Consider the following 19,559-nt stretch of genomic DNA (forward strand, 5'->3'; position numbering starts at 1 on the left):
ATTTTCCCTTTTCTCTTTGAGAGATTAAAACAGATGTTTAAAAGTCTTTAGTAGATAAGACATCTGAGTCTCCATCAGTATATTTTTTCTTTGAATTAAGCATGTTTTTCTTTTTTATTTTATGCCTTATGACTTATTCCTGAAGATTGGTCACTTATTATAATATAGTGACTCTGGAAATCATATTCTTTCCATTCACCAGGGTTTTCTGATTTTCAATTTAATAGTCCATTTGTTTTGAGACATAGCTATACTTTTTAAGACAAGATTATTTCTTGTCAAATGCAATCAGTCAAGCTTCTGTTCATTTTGCGAATAGTTGACTAATAGTTCAACAGCTTTCTTTGAGAGCAGGGAGCATAAACAAACAAACAAAATCTCAAAACCAACCAACCAACCAACCAACCAGACAAAAGAACAGTCACTCCCCCCAGTCCTTGCAGCTAGCTATGCGCTGGGTCTTTCTCTAACTTCGTAGCTTGGCTTGCTATGAGCCGAGGGATCAACTCAAGGCAGAAATTTAAGGTCTTCTTAGTACTTTCATGACCAGAAGTGCTTCCTAGTCAAGTGTATGGCTGTCTAAGTTCTCCACATGGGCTGCCTTTACTAATTCACCAAAAATTCTCATCCCAGATTCTCTTTCTACTTTACCTGTTTCTGTAATAACTCTACCCAGCATCTATAGTTCCAGGTATCTTTGTGTTTATTATCGTTTTGCAGCCTTTATGAGAAGTGCCTGTCTCATTTCATATATACAGCCTGAGTGAAGCAAAACAGAGGTGAACCCTTGCTCAGCCTTCAGGTGTCCTCTACACAGATCAGACCAAGAAATCAGACATTTGTCTGGGAACTGGACAACCCCCTACTCAAGACCCAAACAGCCCCTGTACTAGGGAGCTGCAGAGGGAAATGGAAAGTCAAAATGCCACGACAGTGTCCTAGCATTCTCAGAATGGTTCTTGCTTAATTGAACATTTTGCCAGTTGCTTTCTAGACCACTTTCCAGAGCTTCTATAAGATTGGTTCAGATAGTTTCCCGTTGTTTTCGATGTTTCGATGGGGAAACACAAGCTTGGAGCTTTTTAGATTGCCATTTTTTCTCATGTCATTCTTTAATACAGGAATTTTTATTGGGGGGTTGAAGTTAGGGGTACTCTACCTCTGAACCACACCCCTGATCTATTTTTTTTTTTTTTATTTTGAAGCAGGATCTTACTAAGTTGTAGAGGGCCGCACTGATTTGCTGAGGCTGGCCTGGAATGTGCAATCCAACTGTCTCAGTCTACAATGTACTACAATGTACAATGTAGTACAAAGTACTACAATGACAAGCGTGTACCACCACATCTAGCTAATACAAGGTTCTTTAAAGGTAAGAGTAGAAGATGCTTATATCATAGAGCAAAAATTAATAAATTGAGTTATGATATATTTTTAAATATTATATAAATATTTTTGATGCTATTGAACACTAACTACTACTTAAAATATGCTCTTAGTAGTTTAAAAAAGAAGTGTAGTACAGGTATATATGAAAATGAATTAGAAAGTTCAGATAAAAATAATATTTTCCACAATTAAAGAATTCTGAATCCAGGCGTGATAGCACACGCTTGTCATCCAGCACTTAGGAGGCAGAGACAGGAGGATCGCGCAGGTTCAAAGCCAGCCTCAGCTACTTAGTGAGGCTCTCAGCAACTTAGCGAGAACCTGTTTCCAAATAAAATATAAAATAGGTCTGGGAATATGCCCGGAGGTAGAAAAGCCCCTGGGTTCCATCCCCAATACCACCAAAAAAAAAAAAAAAAAAAAAACAAAGAATATCCATAAGTGTAGTAGAAGCAGAAACTATTTGTATTATGGTTCAACTGTCATTCAATATAGTATTCATTTCTAAAAATTTATCTCCAAGTATGTTTCATGTGAAGTATATACTCATGTGTAATTTTTTAATTACTTAAAGTAGCATCAGTTTTTTAAGGAATAGGTATTCTCAGTATAGTTAAACCTATTACATGACATACAAAAAGAAAAATTCATTTCACTAATATAATGACAAAACACATAAGATGAATCTAAAGATATATGTAAGCTATTAATATATTTAACATAATTCTGCATGGCATTTGAGATAGCCTCATACTACTGCCTCTACAATGGATAACTTCAACCAAATCATGGGTGATATAGAAATCAGATTAATAAAAGAGAGGAAATTTGGTAAGAGATTTCTTGGGAAACTTTATACCTTTAAACTAAGGTGTAAAGGAGGTTGGTACCTTTAAATTGGGATGTCAGGAATAATGGTGCCTGTTTCATGCCTGAAAAAAAAAAAACTATTCTTAAGGCATTAAGAAAGAAATTATTAAACAGAAACTGGCTTCTTAGACTAGGAATCCAGGCATCTGAATTCCTGTCAGATACAGATGAATATTATGGAAGAGCTTGAGGACCTGTAGTTACTGTGGATCCTGTCCAGGGGGACTTCCCAGACGGGTGAAGGCATGAAGATGAGCACGAGGGATGGATGCCTAGAGTTAGGATCCCAAGGAACTCCTGGGTCAAGAGACCTGCTCAAGAACGGTGCTCAGTGGTACGAACCCCAGAGAGTCAACGCCTGGCATCTTTCAGGGCAGAGAGTCTGAAGCTACCAAGAACTGGTACAAAGTTAGGTGAGAACTCATTAGTCATTCTTCTCCACCTCCTAAAGTAAATTTTCAAAATTAGAGAAGCCACCTGTAACCTATCAATTGAATGGAGGATGGAGACGGGAGGAGACAGCAGAGAAGATGAGAGGAAAGTGCTCTCCGTTTCCACTACAGCTTCCAGCCTGAATTAGAACTGGCTGGAAAAGGTGACATGTCCATGTGAAATACAAATTTAGTATTGAGCACTGAACTACAAATGCCCGTATAACACAGAGTTGGAAAGGGGCTATTACTAAAACATTGGCAAAAAAAAAAAAAAAAAAAGGAAATCTGCCTAAATTCCAGGAGGGCAGAGAAATATCATATCTCACTGAGCAAAATTTAAGGGGGGAGTAGGAATAACTCTATTTTGGTTAGATCAAAATTATATTTATTTCCAATAAACTGGTAGAATAAGAATTTTTACAAAAACCACTGTAAATTAATCATAGGCAAGGCAGATCTAATGGTCTTTTAAGAGTAGTACTACCATGATAAAATAGGATTTATTCCAGAAATAAAGGGGGAATTCATATTAGCAAGATGACAGAACAGGATAGGGAATTAATACTAGTCCTTCTCAAACTCTTACAAAAAAAAATCAAAGAGGCATAAAACTTATTGTTTTTCCTGTGAGACAATGATACCAAAGCCAGATAAGGACAAAGATAACATAATCTCATATACAGAAAATCAAATGTCAACAAAAAAGTTTACAACTAAAACTCAAATACAGATTGAATACTAATTTAACACACAAAATTCAGAAGAACTTCTTTGCACTGATAATAAACTGTAAGACCGATCCCATTTACAATAGCTACCCCAAATACTTAGAAGTAAATTTAAGTAAGGCACTAAAATACCCCCACATCGAAAACTATAAAATGCTGGTGAAAGAAATTGAAGATGAGTAGGTGGGAAGTATCCTGTGTTCACAGACCATAAAATAATATCATCAAAATGCCCACGGAGGCCGAAGCAGTCTTTAGCTTCATTATTACCGCAATCGAAGTTCCAACATCATTTTTCATAGAAATAAATTCTAAAGCTCATATGGAATTTAAAACAAAACGTTGAAAGCAAACCAAGCTGCAGGTAGCCCTATGTGATACCTCAAAAGTACAGTCATTAAAACAATAGGATTCTTGATAGAAACATATATCAACCAATGGAAAAGCACAGAGAGTCAGAAATGAATGACTGTGTGCACAGAATCTCATTGTCAATAATGGTACCAAGACTTCAGAATGGCTGACGTCTTTTCAATACGCGTTGTTGGGGAATTGGATATCCACATGCAAAGAGTGGGATGGAATCTGTATCAGCTCAGAATGGATGAAAGACGAACAGGCTAAAAACTATAAAACTGTTAGAAAAAATGTAGAGGGCTGACACTGGTCTGAACAATGCTTTTTTAAAATTTATTTAACTTGAAAAGCTCAGGCAACATAATCTCACACTAGTGGATCACATGACATCAAAAAGCTTCTGCATAGAAAAGAGAAGAAGGATCAATGAACACACATGTACAGAGACAACCCAGGGATCTGAGGAAATCCTGGCAAGACACACATTCCATACGTGTTTATCAGTGTCCAAATATTCTATCTGCCTGGAGCTCAAACGTCAATAGCAAGAAACAAGCAAACAGAGAAATTAAAATACAAGCCAGGGACCCAGACAAACATTTTTCCTAAGAAGACATACAAACGGCTGACAGATATTTGAAACAAACGTTCAGTGTCAGGAATTGTTATGGATGTGCAAATTAAGGTCATGACACCTTCTCATACCTGTCAGAACGGCTATCGTCAAAAAGAAGATAGAAAAGTGTTGGCATGGATGTAGAGGAAAAGCCACGCGGTGTTCTTTTGGTAGGAGCGTAAAATAGTACAACCTACAGAAAACAGGAGGAAGGCTTCTCTAAACACTAAAATGCAGACGATCATATGAGCCAGCCATCCCACAGATCAGTTTGTCAACCCGATGTCTGATCTCCTTGTGGTATCTACTTCTGCCCATCTGCAAATGAACAGGCAAGGACGGTTACCAGAGGCCACGGCTGGGGGATGAGGAGATGGCTGCAGGGCATGCCATCCCAATTGGACGGGAGGTACTTTTTTTTATTGGTGGGGTCAGGGGATTAAACCCATTGGATTCCACTTCCAATCCAGTCCTTTTTATGTTTCTGTTTTTGAAAAGGGTCTCACTAGGTTGCTGAGAGGCTCTTTACATTCCTGAGGCTGGCCTTGAACCTGGATTGCTCCTGACTCGGTCTCTCAAGTACTGGGATTATAGATAGGCAACACATAGTTGGCCAGAATAAACATTTTTAGAGATCTATGGCACAGCCTGGTGAATATGGTTAATAACAAAGTATTACACATTTCAGTGTTGCTAGGAGAACAAATCTGAAATGTTCTCCCCACAAAAAGTTACATATTTAAGTTGCAGCCAGGGGTGGTGGCGCACGCTTGTAATCCCCGCTCTTGGGAGGCTGAGACAGGAGGATCGCACAGGTTCAAAGCCAGCCTCAGCCACTCAGTGAGGCTCTCCGCAACTTAGTGAGACTGTTTCCAAATAAACATATAAAATAGTTTTGGGAATATAGCCTGGAGGTAAAAAAAAAGCACTTGGGTTCCACCCCAGTACCACAAAATAAAAAAAAGTATTTGAGATATGAGATATGTTAGATTGATTTAATTATTCTGCCTTGTATTGAAAAGTCATAACATCAGTTTGTACTCCATGAATATATATAATTATAAATTTATAACAAAATTTTAAAAACTAAGGAAAATCAAGGTAGAAAATTAACATATCACAGTTACAGTTAACTTAGGTAAGAAAAATGATCACATAAGTATAGACTGAATTAATAAATTCTATTTCTGATATTTAAAAATAATCTAGGGTCTGTTGTCTCATTTGTATTTCGTCATTGACTATAAGTATCATAAGTTAGGGACATGTTTCGTTCGCTATTGTATCTAAACCCCTGACACCATTTCCAGAAACACACACACACACACACACACACACACACACACACACACACACAGCGGAAATGATAAAATGAGTAACAGCCACACTAAACTAAAAGTGCAAATCAGCCCTCATGGGGTCACGAACGCATGCTGATGATAATGAAGACCGGGGTGACTCCATACACGGCCATCTATTGTCTAGCATTGCTTTGGAAATAGAATCAGTAAATGAAACAGGAAACAGAAAGGAGAATAAAAGCTACTGAGAACGAGAACCAGCTGGGCATGGCGGCGCACACCCCTAACCCCAGTACTTGTGGGGCCGTGACTGGAGCATTGAAGGTTCGAGGCCAGCCTCAACAACTTGGAGAGAGAGAGCCTGTTTCCCAATAAAATAAGAAAAATAGGGCCTGGCGTGTAGCTAGGAGGTAAATAGCAGGAAGGAAAGCAGAGAGGACGGAAGGACGGTCATCACTATACACGAAGGCTGGAGAAGTAATCCTTGGGAGGATTAACGAAGCTGCTGAGAATAAGAAGAGATTTTTCTGGCTGAATGTGATTCTGGATACATTCATACATAAAGACAGTTATAAACACATAGATCAATAGCTTTCTCATATACCAGAGAAAGTCAACTAGAAAAACAATGAAGAATGTTCCCATTTTTACAGCACCACACTTTTATAAAACAGGAGTCAGTTTATCAAGAAACGACGGTGTCACTGACAAAGCCGCACTACGAGCTGTGATGCAAACATGAATGAAGGTGGCTGTGGCTGTGCCGTGCCGGTGAGGAAGGAGGGAGTGCGAGGCTACGTTATGTATTCCCAAACTAGTACTAAGTAAGTGAGCACCATTCCAGCCAACATCACAGTCTGTATTCTCAGAAATTTGGAACAAAAATTATTCTAACATCCTTATAAAACACACAGGTAATTATTAGAACAAGTAGTTACTTGAGAACAAAGAGGAAATGAATAGCTACCTATCATCCTACGGCAAGATTAAATTCCACTGCAGTGAGCCCTTGTACAGAAAACAGAAAGACAATACTACAGAAAGACCTGACATTCTTACTGAACCCTCACCCCCACCGCCCTGCGCGACTCTGGATTTTGATGACACAATAACAAACGAGGCAGAAACACTTCTCTGGGGAAGTTATATTCTCTTAGCTCCTCAAGCAGTGTGGCCTATGCTGAGAAGACGGAGGCCGATCTCAACACGCCCGATATATATAAAATCTCAACAAGGTGATGTCGGAGGAAGGGGCAGATGCTTAGCGAGGGCTTGTCTTATGAAGGTCACTGCTCTTAATTAGGTAGTTGGGTCATAATGTTGCTAAAAGAAAATATTATATCTAGAGACAAAGTACTATACACCAGCAAAAAGCATGTGCAAAGGCTCTGAGACGGGGGCATCCCTGGTATTTCTGAAGAGCAGGAGGAAGGTGGGCATGCTACGACAGTGATGAGCAGGGTCGGAATCAGGAGCCCAAATCAGAAGGTGGTGTCGACACTGCATATCCATGTCCGCAACGATTCACAGTGGCCGAGTCTGGGAGCCAGCCTCGGCGTGCACCCACGGAGGAACGGCTCGCACAGTTATGGACATCCACATGATGGCGTTCTACCAGCAATCAAGAAGAACACAACGATGTCATCTGCAGGGAAGGGCATGGACCCGGAGAACATGATGTAAGTGAGGCTGGCAGTGAGAAGTGAGGGCCAGGTGCTTTCTCTCCTATGTGGAAGCTCGGGAGTGACTGGGAAGCCAGAGGGACTTCAGGCAATGGAGAAACGCCGGGGGAGGGCGGGAGGTGGTCTAGGGGAGGGAGAATCCGTGAAGGGAGCATATACGTGAGAATGCCAGTGCCAGCGTCCCTATGGCAGTAAGTGGGAAGGGCCCGGGGAGCCACCGTGTGCTGCGTGCACACCTCACTCTCACCGTGAACTACATTATGATGTGAAATGGCAACGCACCAGGAAGGGCATGTGTGCGTGTGCGTGCATGTGTGTGTGCGTGCGTGTGCGTGTGTGTGTGAGAATCAGGAACCGAAAACCTCAGGAGGAGGGCGAGAGAAGTGGAGACAAAGCTTGGGTGGCGGACACATCAGAGGACCTCGCTGTAATGGGGAGATGGAGATGACCGCTGGCAGCTGAAGGGACAGGCGACACCCCATGTGGATGTGAGTGGGGGTTCACAGAGAAAGTGCGAGAAACCCTTAGAAAGCAGAGAAGAACGAGCACGCTGGGGCGAGGGGTGCGGGAGTGGACAAGCCTGAACCGAGAGAGACGAGGCCCTCTCCCGTCCCGGGAGGTGAAGAAAGCAGGTAGATTATTTACGGTCACTTAAATAGTCATAAAGAGAGTTACAGTCCTAAAACTAATATATACTTTATTGCTGGCAAGAATAAAACTGCCACTTAGTTACATAAAAGTAATTGGGATAAAGTGGAAAGATAAATACTTGGGGGTCAGGCACCCGGTACTCAAAGCCTGAAGCTTAATGTCCTGTGAGTAAAAGGGCAGTTTCTGAGATAAGAAGACAGTCATTCAGGACCACTATATAAAATAATTTCAAGAGAAGAGGCTGCCTATGCCAATTAGCTGACCTAATTTGAACCTATTAAAATAAGTTCTAGCTTCAACCTATTATTGCATCCAGTGTTGAAAGTTGAGGCATGACAACTCTAACAGTTTTAAGCAATTTTTAACAGCAAGCAGGAACATTACAATATATTATCCAACAGAGTTTGCAATAAACTTCTCAGGTGCAAAATGAATTACTTTGCATTGGTGAAATTCACTCATCCTGAGGCTCCCAGGCATTTTCTTTGGAGCAAACCAAGTTATATATGTGGCTTTTTTTTTTTTTTAACCAACCTCTCTACCATTAGAGATATGGATAAAGACAAAAGACCACAGTATAGAATGGTCTTAAGGGTGCGCAGCGGAAGGCCAGTGACCACACTGGAGGGCCAGGAAACCCAAAGAGGAGGCTGAGCAAAGGAGAGGGCAGTGGCAACCCCACCTTCTCACCAGCAGCAGAACACACAGAGGACACAGCCGCTGTGCGGGGCGGCTGTGCGTGCGGCCTGTGGCTCTTGGCCAGGAGCTTCCTCGGCTCTGAGGACTTGTATCCTACTTCAGTGGGGTGTGCCTGCCCCGTCGGAGCCTCTGCCAGGGGCTTGGCTATTCTTGGTGACCGGCAAGCTCAAGCTGCGAGCATGAGTTTCACGTAGAAGGAGCTAGAAAATCACAGTTCCTGATTCCTGGTGACCTTTTATCACCACGAGAACCTGAGCACCCTCCCGTGCCTGCAGGAGGAGCCCTCCACTACCCATGCACTCCTCAGATTAAGGATCAATGGTTTCCCAGAATAAAGCTTGGCTGACGCACGAGTCTACGTCAGGGAGAGCTCGCCTGGAGCCATAGATCCCCATCTCTCTGAGATAAAGCCCAAGCCCTCCCTGGTCCTGGTCCCGCAAAGCTGGGCACAGAGAGGAAAGCAGCCCAGCGGTGCTGAGTTGTGACCGACCGCCCTGTGCAGGCTTTTGCTGAACAGACAGGACAGAGGCTTGGCTCCATGTTCAGCAGAGAGAAAAATCCAACCCCACAGGCTCAGAAGCACAGGCGGTCCAGTTCAAGCGTGTGGTCAGTAGGAAAGTCGTCTCTTTGGTGGGATCTTCTGGAGGATTACCTTACAAGGAGAGAAACAGCAGCCACCCCAGTGCCCAGAGCCTTCAGCACGAGGTCTAACACAGCAGTCCCAGCGGTGCCCGGGTCCCCGGGCCCCTTCCCAGCCGTGCCCAGTCTCCACAGACAGTGCTGACTTACGGTGGTTCCACTTGCAATGTTTAACTTTACAATGATGTGAAAGCAATATGTATTCAGGAAGAGAAAAAAAAGTTACTTCCAATTTTTTGCAGGTTTCTCCGGCCAGCGGCATGCAGGGGATTCTCTCAGGCACTGCTGACCAGAGGCAAGGAGCCGCAGCTCCCAGCCAGCCCTGGGGGCCACGGGCCACCGGCACCTGCAGGCTCTCTCCCTGTTTCCTACCTTTACACCATGTGAAATCCACTATGGGGTCTTTGGGACAGGAGCCCATTGTAAGCTGAGGCGTGTCCACTTCCTACCAGAAGGACACAGGGTACTGTTGGGGTCACATACTCCAGCCCAGCCCTGCTTGGGAACCTCACCAAAGTGTCTCTTACACGCCATACCACAAGGCAGAGGCACTGTCTGGACCAAGGCTAAGATGAAGGGCTCCCACCCAACGTGAACAGTCATACCACAACTGGATCAAAACCCATGAAGTGTGTGTACAACGTCTGGAGTATAGGCAGAGTCCTTAAGTTTACATTTCTGTGTAAACTTCAACTTCTATTTCTGAGCACAGAATAAATGTGAGTTTGTATAAATTTTTTTTTTTCAGTACTGGGAATGGGACCCATGGGCATTCTACCTCAGAGCAATACCCCCAGCCCTAGTTTTTATTCTTTATTTTGAAACTGGGTCTCACTGAGTTGCACAGGGCCTCACTAAGTAGCTGAGCCTGTCCACGAACCACGCTCTTCCTGTCTCAGCTTTCCCAATGCTGGGATTACAAGCGTGTGCCACCACACCCGGCTTGTATGAATTTTTTAAAACAAAGTACTTTGAGTTGTGAATGTGCGTTTTGCCCAAAAGTTCAACTTAATCTCCATGACACTTTTTTTTTTTAAATATCAAGGTAAAACTCTCTAGGTTGGCCAATTCTAAGAAGCAGATGACACAGTATAAAGCTCAGCTTATGCAGAGCATGAGCAGTCAGTCTGCAGGCTGGAGCATCTTTACGATGGTTTGTCCAGATTCATATAAACCTGAAAAATCGTTTCAATAATATGTGGCTCAAAATAAATATGGAGCATATCAAGATTACACTTGGCTCAAAACAGCTAATACACAGAGATCCATTTACTGAGGTAATGCTGTTTGGGAGGTATAATGGAGTCAATCTGAGCAGTAAGATTATTTTTTAGGTTATCACACAAAATTTATTGCTAAAAGTTCCTCCATCAAGTTTGTGAATTCATTATTATTTAACTTTTATATTATGTACTTTAGCAAAAAACAAAATTAAAAATTTTTTCTTTCTTTTTTTTTTTTTTACCTGCTTGATGGTGTTAATTTAGAAACTCACTACAGCACGTTCATGATGTTCTACAGGCCTCTTCTCCAAGAGTTAAAATGCTCTGCTTTTAGTAAAGGCATAATTGTCATACTCTACTTCCAATAAGGAAACAAAGAACAAAAACAGAAACGGAGAGAACCAGGAGAGCCAGCTGTGTTTCAAACGACAGGATCGATTCTTCTTTGATCTTGTTGCCTTCCCCCACTTCACACACACACACATATGCGCACACACACACACACACACACACACACACAGTACATGCATACACAAGTATACAAGCATATGCACATACATAGACACACACAAATACATGCATACAAAGTGTACAAGCACATGTACATACATACACACACACACACACACACACACACACACACACCACACATACAGGCTTCTTCTGCTTAACGGTGGATCATGAGGTGGGTAAACGGCTCCTCATATTCACAAAATTTTTGGATAATCTTTTATACAGATGATGCATCTGTCAGAACATCTGGAATTTTACAACCACATCTCTCATTTGGGGGAAAAATATAAAATGATGCAAACCTGGCTAGGAAAATTTAGGGGAGATTTTCCTGTCTTCTTTCAGTACTAGGAATTAAACCCAGGGGCCAATGTACCATGCAGGAACATCTGCAGCCCTTTCCGTTTTTACTGTGAGAACAAGATTTTGCTAAGTTGCCCAGGCTAGACTCCAACCTGGTATTCTCTTGCCTCAGTCTCCCCAGTAGTTGGGATCAAGGCCTGCCTCCTGACCACGTACGATAGCACCCTGGTGTGGCTGACACATGGCACTCTTCTCTTTTATAGTTAGAAAAGTCTGATTTGGTAGAAGCCACGCTCCGACTCTGATACTGTGCTTTGGAGGATTTCACTCAATGTCTCCTACTTAAGGCAAGGTTAAGTAATTTCCTTTACTTATCTTGATGCACCAAAAGTCCTGAAGGTGCTCACTGCAACACACACCCTGACTGCACTCTCAGCAGTCCTAGAGGGCTCTGGACTCACAAGAGTCTGAGATGAGTCTTTTTCCCCCAGCTATCTAGATGTTCAGTTCAGAACTGTGAGCCACACCAAAAGGGGCTTGGGGCACTTTTAGGTGAAGAGATTAAGACACACATACACACACGCATACACACACACACCACACATACACATACACACGTGTGCACTTAAAAGGAAACATGTAACACCATGCCATTCTAAAACAAAACAAAAATTGGTGCAGTCAATGCAAGAAGGTTTTCAAGAGCACCATCTAGCAAGTTGATATTCAAAATAATTAGCTGGTAGCAGTGATAGAGCACGTGGGAAGGTGGGGTGCCAGGCCCCGGGAGGCCAGGGCCCCGCCTCCGCCTCGGGCTCCAGATGGCAGCCCGGCTTCCTGATTTGAGTGATGATTGCTTTGTAAGACCTGGCGAGAAAGATCTCTCACCGGCAAGCTGCTCAGTCACTCCCATAAATACTGGTGGCACTGCCTCAATGCAGCTCCCTGGAGACTACACCTAATAATCTGCAGAGCCGGCGCTTTTTTTTTTTCTCAACTGTGCAAATAGCTTTGAAAAAAAAACTTTATTAAAGCCTCAGCAGTGTCAGAGCAATATTAATTACAGGCCTTTGTGGTTATGATATGGGAAATCCGTCCTAAGGGAATCTGTGTTCATAGATATGGCAACCCAATTATATACAAGCCACGCGAGGAGGCGGCTTTGCAACTGCTGGGTGGCTGTTTATAGCAACACTAATGTCCCGAGTCTCAGGGTGATGAGATTTTTTTCTCTGCAAAGCTCAAAGTGTTTCATGGATGTTTCTCATTAATCTGAGGATGTGGCCTTGCTTACTATAATAATTTCAAGTAAGAAATCCCATGCCAATACACGCTGCAACTCAAAGTTTGCCCCAGAGAGGCAGACAGACCTGAGCCCGTACAGCACCGTGCCGTCGGGGTGGAGGCGGATCATGCGGTTCTTCACGGTCACTCCATGCACAAATGACTTCTTGTCATTTAAAAAGTACGTGTCTGGCACCCAGAGCTGGTCAGCCACTCGGTTGTCGAGCGTGAGGTTGAGAGGGATCCCAGAATAGGCGAGTCTTTTATCTCTCCAATATTGTTGAAAATACATGGTTAAGGTATAATCCTGGTGGGAGAAGAAAAAGAAAAGAGAGAAAATTAGTTTGTGGTTGGCTATAGGTACAACTGGCCAAATATAGGTTGAAATTAAAGCTGTACAGGGGGTATCCAGGGGAAATGGGTGCCACGTGTCGGCAGGATGAGAAGCATGTGCTCACCTGTGGATGCAAATACCGGGTAATGGGTACAGTGTGTGAGCAGATGTGTGTCACACGTCTAAACGCTTTATTTTACTTAGTGAGGAGACGAGAAAAATTGCCTTTTAAGAGATAAGCACTCAAAAATGAAAGCAAAAGAAAGAAGGAGAGATCATACAATCAGGTTGCTTGGCAGGGAACTTCATCACCCCTGGGTGCACCAGCCCCTGCCAGGCAGACAGGCCTCCTCTCTCTCCTCCCTCCCTCCCTTGTCCCTTCCTTCCTTCCTTCATTTCTTCTCTTCTTTCCTTTTTCCTCCTCCTCCTCCTCCTTCTCTCTCCTTGCAATGAAGCCACTTTCCTCTTGCCCTGCCCTACCTGTGAGTGCCAAGAATACAAACCTCCCCACACACCCATGGGAAGTGAAGCCACTGAGGGGGCTCTGGCTCCATCCCATGCACTTCCTTTTTCTTCTAGCTTACTGTGACCATTTCTGCATTAACTAGGCCACAACACCACCTGGAGGCTGCGCCATGTTAATCTAGGGACCCTGGGAGCCCGAAGCCACAGTGGGGGGGGGGGGCTCCATACTCTCCTTTGTTATTTTAAGGGGGGAGGAGGAACAATCACTATCCAATGCTTAAATAGTCAAGTCTAAACATTTGGTGCTAGTCATAGAACATTCTGCAGGCAACTGTGGTAAGAGCCAAGCTGAAAATTCAAAGGCAAGTGGGCCAGCGCTCCATCCAGGCGAGGGGCTTCATGAAGTCTCACACCGTGAATCCCACCCTGTCTGCAAACACCGCACTTGCGGAGAGAAGAGGTGGGTGGCAAGTGAGCTCCAGAGTCCCTCCAGACCCCGCTGTCAGCCCGCCCAAAGTGCTGTGCGCTGCCTCGGGCAGTTCTGGGTTAGTTTACCGGCAACGCCTGTGTATTAGTCTCAAAGGTGTAGGGCCCACCGAGGTTGAGGAAATGACAAGGATCAGCTGTTGACCTTGCCTTCCCTGTGCAAGGTGGGGCAGTAAGGAGAGCCGCATGTACAGCACCGTGCTAAACCTGCCAGGAGCGAGGGGGGCAAGAAGATCCAGAGGGGCTGGTCCCTCAACGCCCAGCGGTCCAGGGCAGTGCGCAGCTGTCCAGGAGCTCCACTCTCACCCGCACACCACCCACGCGAGCCCGTACTCAAACGCCTCCTGGATGCAACCTTCTCATGCCGGGCCATCACCCACTGCCCCAGGGCCCCAGGTCTAGGGACCAGTGACTGAGAACGAAGCTGCACTTTGGATCCTTGGAACTCCTTAAATTAGCCAATCCTGAGCCCTGACTCAGCTGCCCTTGGAAAAGAGGCCACAGTAAGCCCCTTTCCTGCTTCTCACCCACACTGGTGTCTCTGTGGACTCTGCCACCACCACCATGGTGAGAGGCGTCCCGCCCCTCCTGGAAACTGGGGAGGAAGCAGCTACCCTTTGGACGGCAGTGGTCTCCTGACCCGCAGGCCTCCCCACCCCGAACAATCAGCAGACATTTTCAAACATAACAGGAGGCATAAAGACAAGGGAAGGAATTGGTGGGGCAGCTGAAGGACTCCTGCAGAACATAACCCTCCGCGCCATGTTCTTACTGGCCGAGAGTACACTGGTCCCTTCCCTTCCTCCCCAGCTCTGCATCCCTGCCTCTGAGTCCTGAAGTCCAGCTTGGTTGCAGCAGCCGCTTCAGAAGGCCCAGACATGGCTTTCCAGGAGATGGAAGGGCGGGCCTGAGTCCAGCTGGAAGCCCACGGCCGGGGTTTCCTTGTGTTCAGTGTGGCTCTCCCCACCATTAGCAGTGCCTCTCAGATGTGGGTCTTTTGTGAAGGGACTTGGGCAGGTCCACCTGCCCAAGCCTCCTCTGCCACCTCCTGCTGCTGCAGGGCAGGGGATGGAAGACGCCCCTGCCAGGGAGCCGGTTCTCGGGATGCACAGGGGAAGGCCAGCGAGGCAGGCAGGGGAGACCTCGGGCCGGGCCCGAGGGCAGACGCACTCCTGTGGCCTCAACCATGATCTACCCAGTGCGGCTCCTCCGCCCTCATCACCACAAACCATCCCATGGACCAGAGACCAGGGCGGCAGGAAAGCCAGGGTCTCTTCACTCTGTCTCCAGGAATACCCCAGAGGGAACGAAACTGTTGGAGACCACCAGGAGAAGACAGAGAGAAGCACCCCTGGGCCCTTCACCTGCTCCTCTTGAAAAGCGGGTGTGAGTTCCCTCCACCCCACCGCTGGGCTCTCTCAACAGCTGCAGCAGTCCAACTTTTATTATTAGAAGGCTGAGGTGTCTGCAAGATGGCGACAGAAGAGAAAGAATGCACCCAGTTGCAATAAGCCAGCCGTTTCCTCAAGGTGAAGATGACTGCATAAGAAAAAGGATCCTTTTGCAACTGTGGCCATGCCCAGGGAAAATTACCAGAGGAGCGCCCACCCCTGCAGGCCACACACACACGCACACACACACACACACACGCGCGCGCACACACACACACACACACACACACACACGGAGGCTGGAGGCTTGCTCTTCCAAATTCCAGGTCTTGGCCTGGGTTCCCTCTCTAGCAGTGCCATTCCCCTTTCTCCAGGAGAAGCCCCACACCCCAACTCAAGCCCTGCTTGTAAGCTCAGGCTCATGTCACCGGCTCTCTCCTCCCACCATGGAGCTGCAAGCTGCTGTCCCCAGCATCCTGAGCGCTGAGCTCAGTACCACGGAAGCCTCTGGTACTCCTAGCCCTTCCTTGCACGTCTAGCCTCCTGCCATCTCTCGTTGGATTTAACACAATGCGGATATTATTTTATTATTTTTACCATGTCATATCAGAGAAACAAAACTTTAGACAGCTGATTTAATTTGTTATTCCTCTGTGTATCCTCAACCCGCTTAAGGATGCATAAGTGGAGAAAATGGGATTTGAAGTTGGGGCTGGCCCCTCCAGGACCTAAAGTCCTGAGGGACTGGGAGATAGATGGTTCTGCAGAGCGAAATAGAATGAGGTGCTTGCGAGGGCCTTGGGAGTGGAGAAGCAGGTCACTGGAGCTATTCTTTAGGGGGCTATGGAGCGTGGTACCCTTAAAGAGTCTCATCTTCACAGATGGCACAGCTGCTATAAACACCAACCCTCCTCCTCCCCTTTCTCCTCCTCCCTTGACTTCTCCTCCTCCTTCCCCCACCCCTCCCCCTCTTCCTAATCCTTTCCCTCCTCCTCCTCCTTTCCCTTTTCCTCCTCCACCTTCCCCTCCTCCTCCACCTTCCCCTCCTCCTCCCTCTCTTCCTCCTCCCCCTCCGCCCCTCCTCCTCCTTCTCCTTCCCCTCCTCCTCCATTTCCTCCTGGGGTACTAGAGAAACCCAGGGCCATTCTACCTCTGAGTTACACACCCAGTGGCATTTTTTTTTTTTTTTTTTTTGAAACAGTATCTGTCTAAAGTTGCTAAGGGCCTCCCTATGTTAATACCAATGGCCTAGAACCTGAGCCGTCCTCCTGACTCAGCTTCCCAAGTACTGGGATTTTACAGGCATGTACCACCACGCTGGCGCACACATGGATTTTTTTTTGGGGGGGGAGGGTACTGGGGATGAAACCCTTCTACCTTCGGGCTACACTCCTAGACCTATTTTATATTTTATTTGGAAACAGGGTCTCTTAAGCCAGCGCGGCTGGCTTCGAACCTGCACGATCCTCCTGTCTCCGCCTCCCAAGCGCAGGAACTACAAGCCCAGCCACATGGATCTTTTTAAAGTGTCGTTTTCTTCAAGGAAGCCCAGAAATACTGTCAATTTTCATATCTGGAGTGCTGAGGCCTGGTCACATGGGAAGACCAGTGTGCGGGGCGCAGAGTCCATCGGAGTTTGCATTCCAAGCTCCCGCTGAGGAAGAGAACACACCCACCGTTAAAGTAAAAAAGCTCCAGGAATGACCAGGACCTGCCTGCGGAGGGCGCGGGCGGCTCCGGACCCTCTCAGAACCCAGATGGAGGTAGGAAACTGCACTTTTGTTCTTTCACCTCGCACCAAGGCCAGGCTGCTGCGGGGCGGGGTTTGAGGAGGGATCAGGCATTGGGGCGGGGTTTTAGGAGGAGCCAGGTGTGGGGCGGGGTTTGGGGAGGAGCCACAGAGAGGTGTGTGCTGGAGCCAGGTAGAGGGTGCATGGGGGTGGGGTATGGGGAGGGGCGGGGTGTGGGTGGGTCAGACTTGGAGGGCCTGGCGTGAGGAGGGGCCAGGCGTAGGACCGGAGGGGATGAGATGGGAGATGAGCAAGCTGGAGGAGGATGCGGGCCCTGGAGCAGATGTGGGGAAGGGAAGTGCGGGGCACTGTGGGGCGAGGGCAGGATGGGGACAGAGCTGACGGGCAGTTGTGCCCAGGGCGCAGGTAACTATGGGGCGGGGCGGAGTGTGGGCACTGCCTGGTGGGGGAGGGACGCAGCAGGCCCCGGGATAGGTGAGGCAATTTGGGGGCTGGAGAAGTGGGTGGAGGAGGCTTGGGGGAGGCATGTGGTGTGGGCAGCCAGGGGAGGTGGGCCTCCAGAGGGCGGGCTGGGGCGGGCGGAGAGCAAGCCCTCCCGCTGGGGGACCTAGGAACCCCTGCGCTGGGAGGGCGGGCCTAATCCTATTAGCCCACAGGAGAAGAGACAGGCTGCCTCCTGGCACCGATTCTTGCCTGATTCCTGGCTCTGGCACAAGAAGCCGCATCAGCACATCTAGACAGGGTGTTGGCAGAGGAGGACGGGGCACTGGCCGAAAGGTCAGAGCTCACAGGAATAGCAGCTGTGGACGGGCTGCAGAGACAGGGCCCTGTGTCCGCAGCCTCAGAATGCGCCTGGCTGGAGGTGGAGCCCCTAAGACTGCAGCCCAGGCCTCACACCACCCCCGCATTCCTTGGCCCTAATTCTAGCCTCGCAGAACTTATTCTGGTTATAGCTTGATGTAATTTGATTTTAGAAGACCATAGTTTGAGGGAGAGTTGAGATTTATGGCGCTTGGCACATGTATTAAATGTCCCTCGATAAATTAATTAATTGATACATTGAGTGCCTTGGGCAAGAAGTCCGACACACGCCCGTGTTGCTAGCAGGCGTTCAACAGCCCCCGGCACCTGGAGAACATCTGATTTCTGGTTAAGCACAGCTTTGAAATGGGGCTGGCACCAGATAACTGGAGGCTCAGCCTCTGGCAGAGGCCTTCTGCTCTATCAGGCCTATTCTATCTGAGAGTTCTCTATAGAAAGGAGCCCCCCAGAATCTGTGGTGAGGACCTCGGTGGGTTCCTGCCCATTCGCTTAGCTGTTCAACCCCAGGTCCGCACAGCGATGGGGTCTGCTCCACGGGCCACAGTGGCTGATAAGAGGGCTGTGGGTCCTGACCAGACACCTGCTGGGTCCCCTGGACCTCGCTCTACCAGGCCCATCCCCTGTGAGAGCTGTCTCTGCTGTGTGCCGCAATAGGTTCCAGCCTCAGTGTACCTGGGATGTGAAGGTCACAGAGAGGTTGGACGTGGTGGGAAAAACCCAGGGAATCCTCACCCAGCAGTCCCGGCCCACCAAGAAGCTGAGCTTTCTGGGTGACACTGCACAAAACTTAGTTATTTTAGATATTTATGGTTGGTTCAAGCTATGGCAGCTCATAAAAATAATCAGATAGGGTGAGGAATCAATACCTCTCATGCTTCTCTAAAGCTTTTTGAGAATTAAGGACTACCATGAAGAAATACTCAAGTCAGAATTGTATCAAAAACAAAGCGACTTTCTTAAAAAGGACAGTAGTAACAAAATTATTTTGAATTAGGGCTTCTCTTAGGGACCATTAAATTCTTTGATAGCCTAGAGGGGTCACAGTCCTTCTGTCTGTCCCTCCAGTCCATGGCATACGTTCTTACTGCTGCAGCTTGCCTTAAACAGTGTTAGCGGTTCTACATGTCAAGTTCCACCAATTGATAAGTCATTTGTTTAGAATTTGTGCAATTTTTTCTAACTGAAAAAAAAAAAAAAGATATGACTAAAGGGTTGCTGGGTTTTTCCCCAGATTATAAAAGTTTATTTTCTGCAAAGGTCAGAGTCCTGGTCTCTGGCCAGCCCAGGCTCCGTTGGGGTTTGGAGGGAGGGTTTGCTGTCACAGTGGGTGAAGCAGAAACAGGAAGACAGAGGACAATCTACCTGGAGCCCGGAGCCCTGACTGCTGGGGTGGGGAGCAGGCACTCCCGGCCATGAGGCCGGAGTCAGCATTCATACAGGAGGGACTATCCTTGTAAACTCCCGACTTGAAAATGGCAGCAGCTACAACAAAACAAAATTAAACCTTCGCTCATTTTAAGGTTTATATTTCAAGCTGCTCAGAGAAGATATACAGACAACCAAGTTTCTTCCTGCTTGTACAAATCTCTTGGTGTTTATCGCATTAAAAACGACAAGAATA

General features: G+C 46.6%; 1 protein-coding gene across 2 annotated transcripts in view; it reads right to left on the reverse strand.

Moving 5' to 3' along the window:
- GABRB3 (gamma-aminobutyric acid type A receptor subunit beta3) overlaps positions 1–19,559 on the reverse strand; it is a gene marked incomplete at both ends in the record, with an annotated part of 211,799 nt that overhangs the window by 42,109 nt on the left and 150,131 nt on the right. For both annotated transcript variants that reach the window (XM_080692596.1, XM_080692595.1), the window contains one exon: positions 12,776–12,996. In XM_080692596.1, the coding sequence (XP_080548722.1) occupies positions 12,776–12,996 (221 nt within the window). The remainder of the gene's footprint in view (positions 1–12,775; positions 12,997–19,559) is intronic.

The sequence above is a fragment of the Muscardinus avellanarius genome, assembly GCF_963383645.1.
Source record: "Muscardinus avellanarius genome assembly, chromosome: 3".
Taxonomy (NCBI): domain Eukaryota; kingdom Metazoa; phylum Chordata; class Mammalia; order Rodentia; family Gliridae; genus Muscardinus; species Muscardinus avellanarius.